Source organism: Anguilla anguilla, chromosome 13 (genome assembly GCF_013347855.1).
Source record: "Anguilla anguilla isolate fAngAng1 chromosome 13, fAngAng1.pri, whole genome shotgun sequence".
Taxonomy (NCBI): domain Eukaryota; kingdom Metazoa; phylum Chordata; class Actinopteri; order Anguilliformes; family Anguillidae; genus Anguilla; species Anguilla anguilla.
In genome coordinates, this window is record NC_049213.1 from 14,677,103 (window position 1) to 14,699,818 (window position 22,716).

At 44.5% G+C, this 22,716-nt stretch overlaps 1 protein-coding gene across 3 annotated transcripts in view; it reads left to right on the forward strand.

Moving 5' to 3' along the window:
- The window catches only part of LOC118210566 (pleckstrin homology domain-containing family G member 4B-like), a 36,701-nt gene that overhangs the window by 5,100 nt on the left and 8,885 nt on the right, over window positions 1-22,716 (forward strand). For all 3 annotated transcript variants that reach the window (XM_035386839.1, XM_035386841.1, XM_035386840.1), the window contains exons 2-14: window positions 7,227-7,424; window positions 8,936-10,265; window positions 13,126-13,329; window positions 13,956-14,079; window positions 15,642-15,735; window positions 16,290-16,376; window positions 17,168-17,284; window positions 17,724-17,822; window positions 17,938-18,086; window positions 18,751-18,889; window positions 20,132-20,254; window positions 20,819-21,010; window positions 21,465-22,372. In XM_035386839.1, the coding sequence (XP_035242730.1) occupies window positions 7,227-7,424; window positions 8,936-10,265; window positions 13,126-13,329; window positions 13,956-14,079; window positions 15,642-15,735; window positions 16,290-16,376; window positions 17,168-17,284; window positions 17,724-17,822; window positions 17,938-18,086; window positions 18,751-18,889; window positions 20,132-20,254; window positions 20,819-21,010; window positions 21,465-22,372 (3,764 nt within the window). The remainder of the gene's footprint in view (window positions 1-7,226; window positions 7,425-8,935; window positions 10,266-13,125; window positions 13,330-13,955; window positions 14,080-15,641; window positions 15,736-16,289; window positions 16,377-17,167; window positions 17,285-17,723; window positions 17,823-17,937; window positions 18,087-18,750; window positions 18,890-20,131; window positions 20,255-20,818; window positions 21,011-21,464; window positions 22,373-22,716) is intronic.

A 22,716-nucleotide genomic window follows, 5' to 3' on the forward strand; every position in this document is an offset into this window, starting at 1 on the left:
GCCAAGAAAAACCAATATCACTCAAAACAATTTGAAAAGGGAAGGTTCCTCTTGCGTTATTGGTGTTAATACAGGGGTCCCTGAACACTGATCCTGGACATCTACAGGATCTTCAGATTTTTGTTATTACTCAGCACTTCCTTGATCAATTAAAGCAGCTGGTAACACATTCAACTCATCCTGCTTTCTCAGTTCTGAACCAGTTTCTGATTTCAAAGTGAAAACAAACCTGTGGCTGTCCAGGACCCGGGTTGGGGACCCCCAAAATTAAATGTTCAGTCTTTGTTGTCCCCCTGGCGCTGTCTAGATCCAGCCACAGCCAGTCTAGGTCCTCGTTTAAATGGCAGACACTCCGTACGTGCCCCCAGGACGATGAAAATGAATGGAAGGAACCGCGGCGGTGCCGATTCATCCGTGCCACACACCCCCAACCCCCCCACCCCCCTGCCAAATGTGGAGAAAAGGCAGCTCAATCTCCAGTTTGTTTTGCATGCGGGCCTAGGGTCCTACCTGCTCCCAGACTCATCTGGGGACGCTGGCGTCTGAGTCGCTGGTGTGTTGCTGGCAGATGTTTGTGAGCCGCTGTCGCTTTTAGTTTCTGAGCCCAGTCCTCAGACATTCATTTTAACGAAGGTGAGCTTGGGCTCCCCGCTTAGCGCCCGAGGGCTTCTAACTGACCGCCTCAGCCTGGGGAAGGGGGGGAGAGGTAAAAAGGGAGCTTTGTAGGATCTAAAGTCCTGATAGAAGTGTCATGATGACATGACACTATGAGAAGTGGGTGGGAACAGGGTCATGGGTCGCTATGGGAACGGTCGTCTCTCAGGATCTCTAGAAAAGCAAACTTTTTTCCCGGCAGTTTGTCCCTTCCATTGAAGCATCTCCAAATATCTCTGTCAGTAAGTTCTCCCAGTCAGAAATTAGGCCACTTTAGTCAATAATGTTTTACTTACTTGTTACCTGTAATTCATTTTGGCAGAAGGTCCATGTACAGCCCCTATGTGACAGTATATCCTCATTAGTATTGGCAACTAAAGGAAGACTCGCATGCGGACATACACACACACACAAAAGCAGACGCATCATTAGGTTATGATGTAATTTCGAACAAAAATAGTCATCAGGTTTCTTAAGCCTGCGGCCTTTGACCTTTTTGGTAATTGCTTGTTTGACAGGCCAGAAAATGTATACATAAACAAGGCCTGTCCATCAGCGTGCTTGTACTGGTATGTGAAATAAAGGAGGGTGGGTGGGGGTGAGCTGGGGGGGGGTGGGGGGTGGGGGGGGGGTTCATTCAGTCTCCCCTAAGGCAACAGAAAGCCACATTAATTACAACCGACACATGCACCTCAACATGATTTTAGGCCTCAGTATGTTTTGACAGAAAAAAGGTCTGATCACACCAACCGATGCCACTTTCTACTGAAAAACTAAACTGTTTAATCAACATGTTCCAGCAGTTGTGCAGCCACAAGTCCATTTATGTAAAAGTGTGGAATACATCTCATAGTTTGGATTGAGACGAAGCCCTGGGTTCAGTCGTCCTTGTCTTTGACAGTGTTGGTTTTTATAGATCATTCTTCACAAAAACAGTTTGCTGTGTTAATTTTGGTGATATTAGAAAGTGAACTGGGGGGGGGGGGGAACTTGATTTAATCCAGACCAAATTCTCACGGGAGGCTCCTAAGTATAAAACCTCAAAGCCTACAGTGGAATTTGGCTGGAAGAGCTTGATAAACACACTGCACGATGCACACTGTAAAGATAACTGACTCTTTTCCTTGGGGCCAGCAAATGATAAATCAGTTCTCTCTTTCCAACAAAGAGTGACAGAAATGTGCGTGAACATAAACACGCCTCTGGATGTTGGAGGATAACCACAATTTTCATCTTCAGATTTAAATGAAAGAACATTTCCTTTGATTTCATCTCCATATTTAGGTATATTTGAATCATCTTCTTTTTGTTGCATATACTGTATGCCTGTCAAAATAAGTCAGTATAATTATTATGCACAATACATGTGCAACCCAAAAATGTAGTCAATGCCTTATTAAGCGCATTCATTTTCAAAAAGAAAACCATTTACTTTTTTCACTGAAAATGTTTGTGTAAATTGCATTAAACTGTTAATTACTTTTTCATTACATTTATGTGGCAGACGCTTTTATCCAAAGTGATGTACAATAAGTGCATTCGTGTTAATGAAGGGTGCTTTCTGGAATGTGACTGTGACGGCTTGTCAATGCTAATTCATGCTGTCATACTAAGCACACATACAGTTTCTGTGACTATTGTCGATACCATTCATCATCAACCTGGACTAGTCATGCTATTTGTCAAATTTTAGCCTGGAGGGGCTTCTTGGTGGCTCATCCTTTTAAGCTACTGTTCTTGCATGGTTGGGTTGGCCACAATTTGAGACTGAATCCCGACTTATCCAATGCCAACTGTAACTCCTGAGGGCAGAAGCACAATGTGTTATGATTTGCAGTAAAATCAAAAAGGTTAAGTAGGGATTAGCTAGGGTTCACTCGGAAGAGATCCACACCTCGTTGTTCTCTAGTGTCTCCTGCTGGTTGACCAGGAATCCACAATCTGCTTGCTAAAGCCGTAAATGAGGTACCTTCCTCCCACTTGTGTCTGTGCAAGCTTGACTTGAGGGCTGCAGCGGGAAAAGATGCAACCCTTAGCATCATGTGCCTCAGAGGAGAGTGTGTCCTTGTGTATGCTGTCTTGCATCGGCCATAAATGATTAGGCAATTTTAATTGCGGAGGAAATGGTGGGGAAAAACATTAAAAAAGTTTAGCCTGGATTTTATTTTAGGAAGAAAATTCATGGTGCTGGGCAATCAACTGCTCATCACCACATGCAGCTGTGAGAATTTCAATGGGTCTTTGTGAATATTTTTAAATATGCAAGCCCTCACATGTTCTAGTTCAGGGTAAGGAGGGACATTTATAAATGTTCTTCAGATTATTCACATTCCGTCACATCTGCCATCAAAAGAAATCTTTTATTGTCGTCTGTGCAGAACCTACTCTTCAATTCTCTCCTTGGACTGTGAAGAACTCGCTGGCAGGGCATCAAGTGTAATCAAATACTAAAAGCCTGGCACAAGGTTTTGCTCCTTTTTATGCAGTAGGTAATCAGAGCTGGACTGGGAACAGTTCCCTGGTGGCGGTTCAAGGTTCCCCGAAGGCTCCCGCCGTGTTGGACGGTACCTGCCATGGGTCTACGCATGTATTATCTATGCACATCCAAGATCCCATGATCCGCTGTGAGAACAGGCTTTTAACCTGTCATTTCTTCGTAATCGACAAGAAGCAGACTGGCCTCTCATCTGAAGGCGGCGAGTCAGTGAAAATGGGAAGAGATTCACCAGATCTCCTCTCTCCCTCCCTTCCACATCTGCAGCTGCGAGGCATTAAAATCCAAACGAGCGATCATGGTGGTCACATTTCTGCACTTCAAATAAACTCATTATGCGCTAGAGCAGACTCGCGCTGTTAGTTGTGAGAAGCATAGCTTTCTCCTGAGAACATTCAGCTAATAGATGCTGTAGTATGGAGCTGTATTTTAGCAGACTGCAGCTTTGTTTGGGTGTGACGACTCATTAATTGGCTTTTCTCAAGGTTGTAACTTTTGTGAAACAACTGTATAACACTTTTGTAATGGTGTCCTATTAAAAGAGAAAAGGTCCCAAAACTGGGTGGCTCGTTCCAAGTGCACCCAAGACTCTGGTATTTATTTGCCACCATGGAAGCCAGCCACATAGTTGGCTTCAATGTCACCCAGGGAGGGAGGATTTCAGTTAGCAGGGTTGCCCCGGCATCAACAGAGGAGTACAACTCTTCTGGCTGGTTGAGCGCCTGCAGTCCATCCATTCTAGCTGCCCACTGATGCACTCCTCCAGTGCAGATACTGCGCAGCTCAGCTGGCTTACTGCAGAGGATAAAAGCAGAGGCTGGCTGCACACGGCTCAAAGGACACTCGCGCTGATCTACGCTCTCCCAGATTTACGGGGGACGTTGCAGCAGTGAGATGGGCCTCCAGTTCAAATTTTGGCATTCCAGATAGAAAATAGAGAACTGGGTTGATGGTGAAATAAAAAAGTTGTTTATGATTGGACACCTAAATATTCCCAACTCACAGCTGGCACGATGGATTTGTGACAGAGCGGAAAAGTGGGACGACCTCTCCCAGCATGTTTCTGTAGATCTCCTGAATCGCAGACACAGGAGCCGGTGAGCCCCAGATCCACTGTTGGCCTTTGCACGGAAGCCAGGCTAATTCAGGAAGGGTCTAAAACTGGAGTCATCCACAGGGTCAGAGAGCAAAAGTAAAGTGGGACAATGCTGCATCACAGGATGTCCCATGGACAGCTGCGCCAACAATCGCAGAGTATTGATATGCTCTCACTTCCTGTGCAAAACACAGTCTAATACGCATCAAAACTATGCAGCAGGTTAAAAATACACTTGTGAAGAAAAGAAGCTAATAAAATGCAGGCGCTCCTTTTATGATCCTGCGATACATTATTTCATTTGCATGCACATTTCGCTGCCAAAACGTTAATTTGCATACACAGACTGGATTGGACATTTGCATAGTGTGCAGCCTTTATTTTCTTTTGAAACACACCTATCTCCCAGTGACAGAGTGAATCCCTGATATATCTGAGTCTTTACACACAAAGGACAGAATCATTACATCTGGACTCCAAGCCTTTATATCTGCTGGTGGAAGAACAGAAAAAAATTATAATAAAACAAGCCACATTAAATAGATTATTCTATTTATTTCCTTGCAAAATGAGGTGAAAGCTCCATTAAAAAAACTCAATTGCTTCCATGTGTGTGATTTAAAAAAAATATGGCCTCAGCTGGTCTAAAGCGAGGAGAAGGACTCTGAGTATCTTGACCCGTGAGTGTCTCTCTTATTAGCCTGACTATCTGAAGCAGACATGTACGGTAAATATTCCTGTCATGCTTAATTCCTGCTTACATCAGTGTCATTTAACACAGCTTCCTTACCAGATGCCAGTGTGCTACAGGGCATACATGTCTTTATCCTGTCTGTCATTCCCTTCTTTCTCAGTCCGATTACAGTCCGCTTTTCTCCTACTCGCAGTGGCACATGCTAAATGGCCTGCGTCCTGACAGGAAGAATTCGCGAAAAACGTGACCTGTAGGAGATGGGCCTGAACATGTGAGAATGTGCATTCTTATAAGAAAAATGTTTTAAAAAACTCCCCAAAAAACATTGATTTAAAAAAAAGTGGATGTCTTAAAAATCCATTAGTCATGGGTTATCAAGTTTCGCTGAGAAATCCCTGATAACAACCCAGATGGTAATTTTCTGTGAAAGCATTTGCTGTTGCCGTGGTATGCTGTAGGCCTGTTACAGTTGTTCACATTCCTTATGAGTTCTTGCTTCATTGCTGAAGGTGTAATTAAGCACATTGTAACAACTGAAAAACAGCACAACGTTATCCCTGTTGTTAAATTAACTATTCTGTTACTTACAGCCAGACAAGGCAAGAGTACTTGTTCTATTGTGGAAGCCAAGATGTGAAATATCTGTTTAACGACCTTTAAAAATAAATGTATGTGCAAATGTATTGCTTTGCATGAATTAGCCTGTTTGGATGTGAAAGCCGATGGTGTCTTTGGGCGAACATGTCAGCTGAAGATTCTCTGTCAATCCACATACTGAAAATCCATGGCGAGAAGCTGAATAATGAAGGGTTAGAGCCTTGTCAGAAAGCCAGTACATCTGTACTGATGCCACACCCTGTTAGAGGCCTTTTGGCACAAAGAGAGACACGGAAACAGGGAATGGAGGAAACCAAAACAAAACACTCTGACTCTAAATGAGTGTATCACTAATAAACAACCGATCCATCATTTTTATCTGCTATTGTATTACACATCGACAGGAACAGGAAATGAAAAAAATGAAACCAAGCTTGCAATATTAGTTTCTGTGCAATATGCAGCTACCGTCAAACCACATATTTCAGAAGCTTTGATGGCAGGCTGGAAAGCACTTTCGACCTTGCAGCCAAGATGTGATAAGAGCCCCTGGAAGAGGACCAGTCGGCTTTTTGACCATATATATTTCACAGTGACTTGTTACTCACTTTCTAGTTTTCAGCTTTTTTTCATATAGAATATAAAATGCAAAAAAACAGCTCATAATTTGTTTCTAAAAGAAGAATGATTAGAATGATTGGCATTTTGGCATGTGCCTTCCCCAGCAATTCACAGGACATGCAACTATTTAAGTTATTAAACATCGGGAGCTCAATTCTGGCATCGAAACACAAATTGCACTGAAATGGCATTGCACTGGGTGGAAGTGTAGTTATATTGGATAGGGAACTGGGCTTGTGGCTCTAAGGTTGCCGGTTTGATTCCTAGTTGGGGTGCTACTGTGGAACATACAGCTGCATACAAGAATTGTGTAAAAAGAATGTAAGCTGCGTCAATTTCTCTGGATCATAGAATCTTCTAAATGTCAAAATTCACAATTCATCATTCACTTTTTAATAATGTACAGGAAAAAGACTACTGGTTCATTTTACAATGGCTAAATGTAAAATTAAAAAGAATATGAGAAAAGGGAAACTTTTAGATGTTGTCATCACAGATGTCTTTTGGAAGGGAAAATCTCACATTGTTGCCAAATACTGCCCTGAGATTAAGATTTAGCCATTTTACAGAAAATAAACCTCCAACTTCTTCCATCTGGGCACAGGCCAGATGGAGCTAACAAATGTCCAGAGTGTTGACTTGCAAACGTAAGAAAACACTTTTTTTGAGTCAGAATATTTTTTAAAATTAATTAAGCAAATATTTGTTGTTGAATGGTTGTGGTAGCTGCTGTCATCCCACATGCTTCTTGGAAGATAAAATAGTTCATTGTCAGTTCCTTGAAGTAATGATTTTGGCCTGGATTCAATTCAACCTATGACCTTTACTTGAAATGTAACAGGTTTTTTCTTCGTAGTTTGAGGAGTCAACAATTTCCAAAATTAACTCACCAGCCATATTTGCAAAGAAAAAAATGTCTTGCTAGCATGTATTTGTTAGTCAATGTTAACAACTGTTGATTGAATCCAGGTCTGATAACCTTCCGTCTTACTTTCAAAGTAAACCGACTAGCCTTCTCCACCTGGTTCTGCGACATGTTCTGATGCTGCGGTTCTTCTTGCCCTTTACAGAACCCAGAGTCGCTGGACTCGTCCATCCAGAGTGCCCTGTCCGCTCTATACCCTCCCTTCGATGCCACCGCCCCTACTGTTCTCAGCCAGCTCTTCCGGGTCATAGAGGAGCGTTACCAGGGCGACGCACTCCAGTGCCTGCTGGACTTCCTCATCCCCGCCAAGCGCATCCTCGAGAGCGTGCAGCAAGCAGCATGCGTGAGTTTCCTCTCATGCTCTGCACGAAAAGAGCACTAAAACAGAACGCTGGGCTTCACAGAGCACGGAAATGTCCCATAGCTTTAACTGGCTTGCCAATGAATTAGACCAAGTTACTTTATAGCCAAAGTGAATTCTCCTGTCTACGCATTTGCTTTATTCGATTTTAACCATAATCATATTCTAAAGTACTTTGATATCATGCAATACAATACATCCCGCTTGTGTTTTTAACAAGCAGTCACAACTGTTCAAAAAAACAGTTTTTAGCTCTATATTTTTGTTCTTTTAAAACATTTCTAACTATAGGGCTTAACAAAAAATGCTGAAATCACTTTCCAGATTCAGTGCAGATTCTGACAATGTTGTAAAAACAACTGGGAGATTTAAATACACACGAGAAGTACGTCTCCTGAAAGCTGACAGCACAGAGTATCTCAGAATAGATTTTTTGCGCTTGGAGGAAAATAAGCAGGGTTTTGTTCATAAGGTACTAAAACCCAGACAGTGAAGATGTGTCCAGAGCCAGTCATGAAACCATGCTGATGGGCTGGAGGTGCGAGGGGATTCTTCTGTTTCATCTCTGAACAGACCGGTGAAAAAAAAAAAAGACTACAGCATTCCAGGCATTTTCCTCATTTGGGAGGTTGTGGAAATGTCTTGTCCTTGCCTGTATCTGAGGCTCTTTCATGAGCTTGCTCAGGCACGGAATGGTAATGTTTCCTTCATTGACCACCTCAGGAAATACCTTCGAAAGACCGTGAAGCCTCTCAGGGCATCTCATAGTATTGCGATTGGATGTCTTCATTGCCTACGTTTTTTGTTTCATCAAATCATGAAATACAAAGGTGCTGATGGTTTGGTTTCTCTTTGTGTCGTTTTTTTCCCACAAGCATTAAACGGTCAGTTACTCTCCGGTCTCAACGGGGTTCTTCATATTTGAGCCAGCTGTGAAAACCATGGCCATTTCCCAAACAATGACTGTGAATGGGTAGAATAAGCAAAGTGATTGTTTCAGCTTGTGAACTTGTGAAGAGCGTGTTTCATCACATTCAAAACTGAGCAACAGTCTATTTGTGTAATGGAAAACGCCAGCATTGCCCTAGAGCAGTCAATGCTTTTTAAATGTCTGCATTACATTGGATTGCCTTACACTCTGGACCATATGGATATATTTCCTGATTAGGCTTCCTTTTAAAGTTCCCTAAGTACTTGGTATATGTGGTAAGAATAGCACATAATCAGGGTGCATAAAATGGGTGAATGCTAAAAAATTAATACTGAAATACTTAGAAACACCTCCTCTATTACCTATCAATTTAAGGGACTTGTAGTCTTGTAGTTATAAAATGTTTAGCTTGGTTATAGCCTGAGTGTAATTGTGTACTTCCTAGGAAATATATACACATATAATATATAGTGATGTGATGCAGTGTGGTACATAGTGATATGATGGTACACAGTGAGGAAAGCAATAGTGTAATAACTTGTTTCCTCCTTATTCCTGGCAGGCAGCGTACTCTGATGTGCTGTTTAGGTGTGAGGGCTGGCCCCTCTGCCTACGTGAGCGGGTGGTGATCCAGCTGGCCTCCCTCAACCCCCTGCTCCTGCGTCCGGGTGACTTCTACCTGCAGGTGGCGCCCTTCGCCGACCAGGCCGCCCGCATCGTCCTCAAGAGCCTGCTGGAGGAGCACCAGGTGGAGGTGGAGGAAACGCCCGTCTCCGAGACCTCCTACCCCTGCATCTTCACCGAGGACTGGCTGAGTGACGTCAACCGCGATCGCCATGGTACCCCGCTACGCCGCTGCCTGCTCTCCACGGACCAGGGCGTGGTGAAGGTACCCTGGGCTCAGGTAGCCAACCCGGAGTTTGTGGACAAACCCAAAGCCATGGCAACTGCCTCCCCCTCCTCAGTCATCCCAGATACTCCCCCCAATCCTCCGCTGCCACTGCCAGTTGGCCCCTCCCCTTTCTCCCTGGAGACCAGGATCCAGCCGGCCAAAGACGGGATCGCCGTGTCGCTGTGCCTCGTCGAGGGCGTCCGCTCCGGGTCGGTCAAGGTGGGCGGGGCCATTCCAGCCGGGAAGCCCGTGGGCTGGGTGTCGCCCAGCACCTGGGACGGTCGCCACATTCGAGACCTGGAGGGCGACTACGTGGACCTGGTGGAGTTCACCAAGGAGAAAGAAGCCAGGACTGAGGCTCCACTACCCAAACTCCAGAGCGTAATACCCGTCCGGCCGGCTCCCCCCGCCCCACCTGCCCCCCGTGGGGACCAGTCACCCTGCGGTCGGACACTTGGGTTTTCGGACGAGCCCTGTACCCCGTGCCTGAGGAGGAAACTGGGGGAGGATGTGGACCCGGAGGAGCTGAGGTGCCGGTATCGGGACTCCTACATGGCAGCGCTGCAGAACCCGGTCAGTTTTGAGGCCAGGAGCATGCTGGCTATCCCGGAGGAGCCCCCCCCTGTGAGCGGTGGCGGTGGGCTGGGCTCTGAGATTGACAGCAAGGCTCCGGGCCAGGTCCTTGGTGGATACTGCTGTCACTCTGGGCACCCCTGCCAGACGTCCCCTGCCAGGGAAGGGAACGTTAATCCTTCGGGACGCTCGGACGTACAAAATTTTAAGAAGGCCCATAAAAACGTGGGAAAGCCCCTCTCTCCTTCCCCTTCCACTGTATCGGAAACTTCCCGAAAATGTCCCATGACGCAAAGACAGAGCAAAAGGAGCAACAGTGACATCTGCCCTGAAATGATTCCCAGGATACAAGTTGTGCAGTGCATAAAGACCACGGCATTCGGACTAGTTTCTCCAAAATTGGAGAGACGAAAATCCTCTAAAAAAGGTAAGGGAAGTTGCCTGTCATATTCCTGTCATCTGTTACATACACACTTTCAGGTTTCGACATATCGACCTTGATTTCGTTAATTCCTGGGTCGTATGAGAAGTGTTAGAAGTGTTCAAAAATGTTTGTGCAGCGCTCTTATTCTGCTCCACATCTTCAGACAGCTGATAGTCTAACGAAAACTGTAGAGACCCCAAAACCACTTCTCCACACACGGAGTCAGCAGGCAGACCCGTCTGAACGCAGCTCCGAGGGCTGAAGTTAATAAGAGCCCCACTGTGGCGCGGACCAAAGTTAGACCAAAGACGACCTCTGACATTCCCGAGGGATCCCCCCTCGACGCGCGACCTCCTTCTAGAATGACGGCATTCAAGGGGACCCGAATCCTCAGACAACACGCACTGAGAGCCCTCTGTTCTCCGCGCTCATTGGCCGGGCTGAAACGCCGCATTCCTTTAGCGGAGAGAGGCATCGGCCGCGGAGGAAGGAAAGTTCAGCCCTCGGAGGCGCATCGCGAATTCCTCAGATGCGCGCGGGCCGTGTTAGATTAGGGGGGAGCTGCGTGTGAAAGTTCCTGTTGGACCAGGGTGCTTCATTTCGGATGTTAGAGATCAAAGCAAAGCCAAAGAGTTTGAGGCAGCGTGTATCTCGTAGAAAGTGTGAAAGAGAACTGGCAGGGTCGGTACTGCTGTGGTGGTGCGCGAATACCCCTTAAGGAGAAAGCCCAAATGCCTTCACAGGGCTGGAGCCTTTCCAACACTCCCCCTTGAGGTCGAGGACATTTAACAGGAAGGAGAAATCCCCTCAGACAGGGCCCAGGAGACAAAACAGTGTGGGAAAGCTGAGATGAGCGTCAAGTCAAACAGTGTCATGCTACACTGTGAGTAGAGTGTAGGCTTATTCCGTATCACCTCAGGGGAGCCTAATTCTACAGCTGAAATCAGTGCCCTAAGGCTCTGATCTTGAGTTGTCATCATTGTTCAAGGCATCTTTGTAATTCCTTTTTTATCTTTGATGTTTCATATTTTTTGTCTTTTGGTGGAAATATATCCATAATTTCTAAATTTATTTGAAACGTGTTTTAGGAGTTTAATATCTCGCACATGGACAGTATACAATAAGATGCCAATGGTGGATCAACTTCATTGATTGGCTTGTAGTCAATAAATGCCTAAATGAACCCAGTGACTGAACAAATGACCTTCTCGTGTGGTTTTAGTGGCCCAGTAATTTTAATTTAGGAATTTAATCACCACAAGCTATGGTGATTCTACAGTGATCTTTACTGAGGAGAGCAGGGGGGCCCAAAATGGGGCCCAGAAGTACCCCAGGGGTGCTCAGCAAAATAAAAAAATATATTTATCTCATAAATTAAATTTTTGTTCATTGTTATTAAAATTGTGTTGTATGGACTTTATATATTTTTTATTTTACTGTATAGGTTATAGCTCATAAGTTGTTTATCTTAGTCTTTCATATAAATATAAATATTGGCTTATACGTGAAAATAAAAATATTTACTTATTAACTTATATATGGATCCATGCTTTAATGGCATCAGGCTTTAGACCTGCTTCCATGTACAGGTGCTACTACATTGCAGTCCGTAGATACTGCTGGATGAAGCGATTCCATGTAAACAGGGTGCAAATTGTGGGGGGAGTTTGGGGGTATAACGGCCCTATTTGAGACTTGAACTCCAACGAAGGATGTTAAATAAACTGTTAGGGCTTTCTAAAATCTTTGCATAATTCTAATAGCCTAGTTATGAATAGTGTTTCCCCAGCCCTGTCTGATGTAAACAGCCCTACAATGGGTCATACCATTTTTTAACCATTGAGCTTGACTCAGTCATTGCATTAGCACATTAATTGTGCTAATGTGCTAATAAGAGAGAATGTACCACGGGGTTTGAATTAGGGGGGAGCCGGAGGGGGCTGAGACCACTGAAAGAGACCTGAGCTCCCCCGAAATAGACCTGAACCCCCCCAGTCTGCATTCGCAAATACCTCCGACCCCTATCCCCCCAGTCGCAGTCTCACAGATCCCCCCTCCTGAAAGCCCGAGCGTAATCTGAACCCTGTTTGTGAACCATTTTATTGTTTGGGGGGGGGGGGGGGGCGATAGGGGGTTACTTTAGGAGGACGAGTGATGGAATAGTTGTAATTTGTATTGCTGCTAAACTTTCTCACAGTACAAGTTCACAACTCCTCTGAGCCCCCCTCGCCCCCCCCCCTTGAATCAGTGTCATTCAGGCACCCCCAGAGATCCTGAGCACTGGCAATTCTCTGATGGGGCAGGGTTATATTTAGGCAAGGGCTCAGCTGGAGTGAATAGGCCCAGCAATCATCAAGCTGCCAGCTGTCATCATAAAAGTAGGGCATCTCTGGGGGGTCCAAGATCAAAGAGTGAAACTATTTGTATGAAAAAAAAACCCAGAAGCTCCAACTGACAAAACTACTGTCTCTGATTCTTTAAACCCAACTTCAAAATCTATTTTATATTTTTGTATTTTCAATTTTTCAGGTTTTAAATAACAAAATTTAAACTTATGACTTGCATAAAATGTTATGTAAATATGGCTGTGGTTCCTTAATTACTAATTACTGCTGCAGCATCTGGCTTACAAAGATATACAGTACACATGCATGGTTACGGCTTGTAAACAGTATTTTCTGTGTCCTCTGTCAATGTCCCTTTTTAAGGTGCGCTATTTTTTTCCTTGTTTGTCTCTCCATGTAATTCCTTAATTTTTTTAGATATTGGAGGAAGTGGAACATCTGAGGCTACTTTCACAGAGCTCTGTGAACAACATAAATCATTAATAAGACGTTTGCTTTTTTTCCCTCTGTCTCGCCAGATGTCACCCTGCCTTCTAAAGCTGAAGTGCTGTCCCCTCTGCCTCCTGTAAACGGACAGGAGAGAGAGCTCCAGCCCCCCCCAGCAGAGAAGCAGTCGGGCCCCCAAATCCACCCCCCTTCCCCCCGGACTTCCGGCCCACTGCCCATACCTTCTCCGGAATCCGGCAGCTGTCTCCTCCACCTGGGAGTTGTGTGCCTGCCAGGTGTAGTACTTACATGGTTAATATGAGCGGAAAGATACAACAGCAGTTACAGTTACGGAACATTTAGGAGTCACTCACCGTGCCGGCTAGCGATTTCCATAGCATGCCCGTTATCTGTGCAGGAAAAGGGCACTTATTAGTACGTTCTGTCATCATACTTTTTGATCTTATGCGAACAATCAGCCTCTGAAGGCACTCCATGAGCACATCAAAGGACAGGCAATGTTTTGGTAGAAACCTTTTCAATGGGGGTAGAGATGTGGCACAGTACATATTCTCTAATTTCACTCTCTCTGTGCTTGGCTCCATGTTCTGATGAAGATTGATGTTGTCAAAACGTTAACCATTCTAATGGCTACATACAGTTTTTTGTTTTTTGGAGCATCAAGCGAGTATAATCTTTTCCTATTTTATATGTTCCTGTGACCCAGCACCTTGCAGTAGTTTTTTGGTCTGTGTTTGTTTTTTTCTAACTGCAACTGCCTCTATGCCAAGACTACACTTCCCATAATACCTGGCTACTCTATTCCAAAACTACCAGTGTATTTTTTTGGTGTGCTTTGCTTTTTCTGACTGCAATTGCCCCCATGCTAAGACTACATTTCTCATCATGCCCCCTCTCCCAGGAAGCAGAGACAGGACAGGCAGAGCCGTGATGGAGGTGTACGGTGACCACCATGGCTGGAGGTCACCTCTGGTGTCCAAGCAGGAGCTATGCAATCTGCTGCTTCACTTGCACTCAATTCCCAGGTAACATGCTGCCCCTGTGGTGTAGCGATAACTTTAACAACCATATTAATTTCTCTACTGTTCTAATGATGTGCTTCCTTCTGTCAGATAGATAAAGGAGAGAGAACCTTTTCATTCTCTCACCAGGGTTAATAAATTCTGAGAATGACGTGCGAAAAGGTTTAAAGTCCCTCCAGCCAGCCGTGAAGATGTTTGTTTTTTTTATCTCCCCAGACAGAAATCAATACGTCAACAGCAGAGTGTGAACATGAGAACATGAAATTTTATAGCAAATGACTTCTAGAAAATGTCAACGCCAACCGTTATGCATAATGTTGTGATGACTAATTATGACTGGGGTCAAGAGCTGTTCTCTGAAAAATAATTAGGAGAGAGTGTACCTTCAAAATGTGTGCGAGCATAATTGGAACAAAACATTTGAACATTTCCCAAATAAATATTTAAAAATGAAAAAGGGAGTATTAATGTTCCTATTCCATCTAGATTCAAATTGCTGATTTATGAATGATTGGCTCTTCCACCAAAACTAAACTACCATTACTGCAGCCTTGTTTTCCCAATAGGCATAACTGTCATTGTGTACTTCTGCATCTGAGGTTAAGCTAATAGCCAGTTATAGAATCAATGGAAATCAGAATCTCTGTATTCATTGATTTTACTCAATGACACACCCTGCTATATTTGGTCTCTTTTGCAAACTGTTTCATTTTTGATTTTCCCACACTGTGTTCATTTGCAATAGTGCTAAGACATGCCTTTTTTAATCATTTCCATTTCTATTAATTCTGTCAATCATCTCTTTCAAGTATTCTACTGATGGAAAGTGTGACTCATTTCCTCTATATGATTGCCGTTTTTGAATCAGTGATCATAAAGACCTTGATAAGGAATAATTATGTGTGGTATTACAAGTCTCATGCCAGGCCTGTCCTGTCCTGATGTTTACGTATCTGAGGTGTTACCGTCAATCACGTTTTATAGTTTAGTATATACATATATATTTTTTTACCACAAGAGGGCAGCAAGTCGTTGTGTTAAACTAATCCACTACTGTTGCGGCAACACGAGGAAATGATTCAGTAAAACAGAACCCTAATGCTGCTTAAACATGGTGTTTTGCGTTAATCCACCTTGGGAGGAAGCCTCTAGACTTTACGCTCGCCTCACATTTGCAATGCATCCCGTAGCCTTGAGGCTTACACTGCTTTGAATGCTTTTATGCGTCTTCAACAGATGATTTTGAGGTTAAAGTTGTTGGCAGGCTTGTTAAACAAATCGCTCTGTTTCCGTATTTCAGAGTAGCGCACGTTTCAAAACACCCGTTTTGGGAGCCGCCCCCTGTCTGGTATGCACGCTCGTAAAAAAACCAGGCCAGTGTGTTTTGTTTGGTCTCACAATTGGGGCTTTCACAGACGCTCTGTTAAGTTTGAGGGGGGATTTTATGTAGGGAGAGGTCAACTGCTATAAGGGGAAAGAAGAGACGGAGAAGTGTGAATGGGATGTTTTGCTGTGCAAAACGAGTATTCGGATGCATTCTCACGCTCTTGTGCTTGAACCTTTAGGAAGGAGGTTCGAAAGCTAGGAATGACAGTGGTGATAGATGCAAGGAAGATATCACCCCCAGAAACTCTATTCAAAGCTCTGCTAATGGTTCAGGTCAGTTTTCTTTCTTTTATATGATTGTACCTACAGGTACTACTACATATATCCACCAGGGTGCAGTATAGTATCAGAGAATTTTTACACAACTCCTCAATCAAAATACAGCTAAGCCAGTTGAGCATTTTCCATATTTGTTTTCCAGTATGTGATTTAATTTATAAAAGAGAGAAAATCAATTTAGCATACCCCATATTAGTCCGTTTTCCCTTCCATAGGCTACAGGATCAGGGTAACTTGTAATTAATGTAGTTTTTTTGTTGCTATTAATATTTCCCTTACAGGGAATTTTTTATTTCCCTGAATGAATGAATGAACAAACAAACAAATAAATAAATAAATAAATAAATCAATGGAAGTATTACAACATGAAAGGAACTATAACATAGATGTATCCACCAGATTTTATATTACTTCCCGTAAGGAAGGGAGGTTTTCTAAGCCCTGCACATCAGAAATCCAAAATGACGCATGAACTTATTTTTGAAAACTCTGAAAATGGCCGACGATATTCCGTGTGCTGAAGCGGTGGCTTGTGCCCCTGGGCCCAGGTGCAGACCCCACACGTCGTCAACTGCGTCCTGACGCTGGTGGACAAAGAGACCAGCCCTCGTCCAGAACGCCACCCCGGACTACAGGTTAGTGTACGGGAGCCGGGTCTACGGTCTTTGATGCCTGCATCATCAAATAAAGGCTTTTATATGTATGTGCTGGAAAAGACTGCAAAGAGAGTTGTAGTTGTCTGAACAAAGGTGTTTGACATTGTGGAAGTGTGTAATATGGTTAGGGAACTGGGCTTATGAACAACATAACGCAGAGACTGCGGGTAAGATTCAAAGGTGGGGTAATGCTTTTGTACACTCGAGGCAGCTAACCTTCCTTCAGAAAATACCAGCCATATAAATCGGTTGTATGCAAAATAAAAAGTTTAGTTGCTCTGTATAATTGCCAAAATAGAATGGATGACAATGACAGAATTTTTGACAATTGATATCATGTCTGATTGAACAAGTTTATTGCTTAGCAAGTGTTTCTATAATATGAAAATCATAATTTAATCATAATTTCAGTCAAAGCGACTTATGAAAGTCCATTTCACATGGTTCTCAACTGTTTGCAGATTGCCTTTAAAATATGTAGAGAAAAATGAAACAAATTTATGGGCCTGGATTTATTTATTCAAAGTACACATTCGTAAATACGAATGAACACATTTCAAGCTTGGTAAGAGAGAAAAATTTAGATAGATCAAAAGAATAAACCAGTAGAAAAATTCATTGGTGGTTGGGCGGAGGGGCGGGGGGGGGGGGGGGGGCTGTGGGTGTTATGGAACATAAAATATGCATTCAGAAAAGATTTGGGTTTGCCATGTCAGTGTTAGCTTGTTATGTCGCCCCATGCCCCATCATGCCCTGTGCTCCTTGCTCAGATGGACATTGTGACCTCGATGAAGGCACTCCATAAGTCAGTGGAAGGACAGCAGCTCACACAGCGGCTGGACGGCACCTTCCCGTACAACCACAGCGACTGGCTGAAGCTCTATCAGGTGGGACCGACACACTTGTGCAGCAGACTGTATATATGCCTTAACCTAGGGGAGTCAGGGCCTTTTAGGGGCTCAGTATTCTCCAAATATTTGAGCTGTATTGAAAAAGTGTATTTAAATGGCATGAAGACATCCAAAAGTAGCATTCATTTTAATAAATTATAATTTTGATAATTCAAATCCCGGCTTTGGCAGCTGGTATATAAAAATTAAAGTTGGGTATTACACATGACGGTAATCTAAATTAAGCATTCCAGGGATGGCATTGAAGAACAAAAGACTGAAGCAATTAATTATTGGCTGTCAGCATTCCAAGTGCTTGACGAGCTTCCAGTTCAGAGTTTGGCTTTGGCTCCAGCTTAGACTCACAGTCCTATTTTAGAACGCGCATGGAGGGAAATCACCTTTGTCAGACAACTGGAACCTCTCTTTCTTCCAGAAACTGGATCCTTTCCTGTCAGATTTGAGAGAGGCATCCAGCTTGCTTCAGAAGGCCATCGAGAGGCTCGCAGACATCAGAGGAGCGGACACGGTGCAGGTACGCAGTTCATTTAGGGAAGAAAAAAAAAAACCTTGGGCGCACTCTTGTTACCTCAAACGCCCTACAGCTTCTGGCAGCTCTGATCCCCTAGCATCTGTTTTGCCCTTGGCAGGAAGTCCAGCAGTGCATCAGGGAGCAGAAGGCTTTGATGAAGAAGGTGCTGGAAGACACGAGATTGGTGGCCCTGCAGAGGGAGGGCGGGGCCACCCTGGCTAGGCTGAGGAAGGAGGAGACCAGATTCCCGCATTCTGAGGACTATCGGTAAATAACGCCAGATGGCTTTTACTATGGTGTAGAGAGAGAGGGCGGACATTCGTTTACAAAGCCAGCGGCTGTTCATTGGACCGGTTTCAGAGAACTAAGCCTGATGTAATGCGTGTGGAAATAGTTGTAGACATATGTTATATGGCTGAAGGCCATTTTGAGCACCACCACTTATTTAGCATCTACAGTGTAGACAATCCAGGCAAAGTATTCCCGCTCATGATAGAAAACATGACTTCTCATAATCTGGGGATGTAACATCCAGTGCTCTCACCACTCTTATCATTTGCTTGGCCTACTCAAATGTGCTTCTCAAAATGTAGCATTAAGTCGCATTTAATCAGTAACAATTCATCAAAAGAGTTTTCCATCCTACTGAGGAGACATTAATCCAAGTACTTAACTCCTCACTGTTTTTATTAAAGATCCCATGACACCTTTCTAAAGAGGAGGGGGTGACCTACATCGATCTACATACCTACAAACATCTAACCATCTAATCGCTCTTTACGTCTGACTGACTCCCCAATCACTTGCATTCCTCGTCATCTTATTCTCCAGGTTATCACTGTAGATGATAATTCTCAGTTGATCTATGGGAAATGAAGTTAAGATAAAAATGTGAGGAGAAGGCTCTGACAGTTATTGACTCTCAATACAGGGATGCCATGGACTCAGTGACCAGCCTGTATAATCATGTGGAGGAGCAGGTTCACACCCTGGTCATGAAGTCCAATGAGAGTCTACAGCATCTGGAGTTCCTGCTTCATCTCAGGGGTCTGGAGGACAGATTCAAGAGGGTAAAGCACTCAAGGACACAAGGAGAAACTTTCGGAAGGAGAGGCTCAGGCTACCTGAAAGAGGGAAAGTAATCTTTTGCTTTTATAAATGCACAACTTTGTCCATATTTATAAGAGGATACAGTCATCTTGTGTGCCATGACACTCCTGAATAAGAATTCCCTCTAAACGTGAAGGTGTAAGATGAAGGTTGTGCATTCATAAACACAAGTGATTGATTGCCCTTGTTCTTTTGGGTCATACATGTATCGGTTGACAGCCATACGTTTTTTAAATCCCTTTTGGGTTATTGCATAACTAGGCAGGTGAGGTGCATATTTTATATCAAATTTTAGCTGACAGTGTAAATAATTTTGCACTGTTTCTTCAAAGAAACGCTAAAGAGTTTTAGGTGGACTACAGAAGACGTTAGACATCTGGAATCCACCCTTTACATGTGTGCAGTCGGTCAAATCTGTAGGACAATAGGACAGGACAGAAAAGCAAGTAGCATAGCTAACTGCAGAAATTGCTAGCTACCTTATTAGAAATGGTTGTAACAGTGCAATGAAGTATGCATTTCCTGTTCAATCAGATTTATCCTGCATTATCCCTGGCTCAATAGCATGCTCTACAATTAATCCATTGAAAACTACACACATTAAAAATCACTCTTGTACAGAAATAATTTTACATTTGTTGACCAAAAATGGTCATTGTCTCCAATAAGAATAGCCTTTTTTTCTGTGGTGATATGTTCCTTGAAATTTTTTTTCACTCAGAAAAGTATGCTTGTGTATTCCAAAGGTGGATTATTAATACATAATTCACCATTGGAACCCACAACCAGCTCTCAAAAGTTCTGCCTAGCCAACAGTAAATGAAATGGTTGGACATGGATTTTGGTGCTAAAGGACATCAAGCACAAGAGAACATGATAAATAAATTCCCAAAAAAAAAAAAACTTTGACCAGTAACCAATATATTGTCGCAAAATATAAGCTCTCCTTTTGATATTTGGAAGACTTCTTCTACCTGCATTCTGTCCAAGTTGCAGCTGTTCTGTATTATTTTTTTAGAAGACACAGGGATAAAGCTTACCCTAGAGTGATATCACTTTTTCTTGCATCAGCCTGTGTCAGAGATGGTCTAAATGGATAAATATCCAAAGATGGGAAAAAGGCCAGATCGGTGCATCTTATCTACCAGGATAAAGCTAAAGCGTTTTCCAGCTGTTTCTGACTGGGCGGTCTCTTTGTGTAGGTGATGGGCTGGTTCGCTGAGGAAGGAGAATGGCAGCTTGTGGAGGCGAATGCAGCTCTGGACACGCTGGAGAGGGTGGAGCAGTCCCGTCAACGTTTCAGCGCCTTCCTCGCGCGGACCAGCGTGAGTTCCTGTCTTTTATTTAACCTGTGTTTTCCCTAAGTAATCTCAGCAAGACAAAATCTACCCCTCAAAAGAGACGTGATCCAAGATGGCAGCATCAGCAGGGGAAATTACAATACAAATGCACAGACACAAATTCCCATTTTGCATCTTAGGTTGTGAAAAGTCAATGGTCAGCACAGTATCATTGTGTCAATAATCAGACCTGAAAATTGTATAAGAGTGGTATGGGTGGTTGGTGGTGGGGTGGGTGTGGAAACTTATAGTCAAGGGCTCTGTGGCTCACCAGCATTTAACATTTGGCCAGAATTAGTTATAATGTGAAAAAAATGAGAGATTAGGAGCAATGCCCGCATGCTGGTCGATGCGTTCCAATACATGTGCAAAGAATGGGAAACTTTTTCTTAAATGAAAAAAAAAGTAAGAATCCTGCACAATTATTCAATGACTTGCATTCAACTCCAAATCCAACTGCTGGCGGACAGCAGACAGATTGAGGACGAGCAACTCAAAAACAACAGATTCTGCATTTTTGTGTCTCACCGGTTTCGGCATTCATTTCAGGAGCAAAACCAGCAGGCTGTGGCTTTGATGTCTGAAGCAGGGAAGATGGAGGGGGCGTCCTATCCTGAGATGGAGGCGTTCCGGTCAATGGTGCGCACGTTCAAGGCCAGCCTCGCGGCCTTCTCTCAGAGAGCTGAGCGCTGTCGCGCGGAACTGGAGAACATGGCTGGCCTGTACCGCTTCTGCGAAAAGGTGGGTCTGGAGACAGTTTGGTGGACGACAGGCTTCAGATCCCAGTGAGCAAAAACTGGAATGCAGACGTCTACAGGGGTGGAAATCTAGGTTGACAGACATTTTGACATAAACGGGCTAGTTTAACCCCAATATAGGTCATGTTTTACTCGGCTATAGCTTGTCAATGTTCTAGTCAGCTAGAAAACTTTCACCTATCAACCAAATATAGCCAGGTTTTCACCCGAATGTTTAGACTTTTCATCAGAAAAATGTTCACTGGGATTGGCCTTGATTCAACCAACAAAAATAGCAACCGGAAAATAATTTAATTGAGTAAAAGGCAAGAACAAATGCTCATTGAATTCAGACATTAGTTAGTTAACAGTCTGTAGTTTCAATTGTTAAATCACTTTAAAATCTCTCCCTTAAGGACTCCTTGAAAGATCGTAATGTTCTTTGTCTCTCCTTTCAGGCTACTCAGCTTGCCAACGAGTGCAGACAATATATGGACCACGCGCAGCCAGGATGCTATTCAACAAAGACTGAACTATGTGCGCTGAAGCGATTCCAGGAACGATTCGGTGAATTTTCTGCAGAGCGTTTCAAGGACGCTAAGGCTCGGGCTAGCGCTTGCTCCAGGGGACTGAGGGTATGGAATGTGGCTTGGCTCAAGTGCCAGGAAGCCAGGCAGCAGCTGGAGGAGAGACTGCAGGAGCTCGACAGAACCCAGAAGCCCGTGGTCGGGGTAGCGGAGCCGAGGTGTCAGGTGAAGGAGGATGAAAGCCTTTCACCGCCCTCCCCTCGAGCGGCTCCCTCCCGCCCCGCGGACGCGCGACGGGAGGCGGAGAGCGCCAGCGAGGACGACGGCGCCAGGGTGTCGTGCTTCAACATCAGTATCAGACCCGAAGGCAACGGAACCAAACCAGCGACGGACTCCGGGTCGGGGATCCCAAAACTGGGCCCCAAAGAAGAGGAGGAGGCGGGCCCAACTAGCGAGGAGCGCGACAGCGACGCGGGCTTTGGCGAAGGCGACCCCGCCGACGGGCAGGAGCGGTCGCCGTGCCACCAGGCCCTGGGCAGGTCGCTGAGCGAGGGTTTCGGCGCGAGCCCCTCCCAAGCCGGGCCTCAGGAGTCGTCCGGCCCCCTCGCCGCCGGCCTCGCCCGCCCTCACGGCCTGCCCTCCTGCCGAATACTGAAGGCCGCGCAGCACTACCAGATCTCCCGACACGGCAGCTTCTGCGCCGACGACCCCTGCCACCTCTGCGACCCGGGGACCGGCGCCCTTCAGACCGCCGCGTCCGCCACCACGGCCGCGCTCGGGCACGAGGGCGTGACCCCGGCGGGCGTGGCCAACACAGAGCAGAACGGCACCAACGTTTTGTAAGTTAGTGCGACTTCTCAATTTTCAGCCTGCTGCATCACTTAATAAGATTCTTAACCAAGATTTGGTGCTGAGAATATCCACTTTGTTCATGCCTTCTCTTCCTCTCCTTTACAAAGCTGGCTGTGATGTCAAACAGGTACAGTTATGCACTGTTATGCTGATTAATGAACATGCTGTATTGTATGGTATTGCCCCTTCTTTTCGGTTTTTGCCTATTTTGTAAACATACGAACATTAAATTTATTTTATGGGTCAGATGATTCAACAAATTAGATCAATTAACTTTTCCTCAAACAGTTGGGAATCATTCTGGTTATGTAATACAGGGGTGTAATTGCAG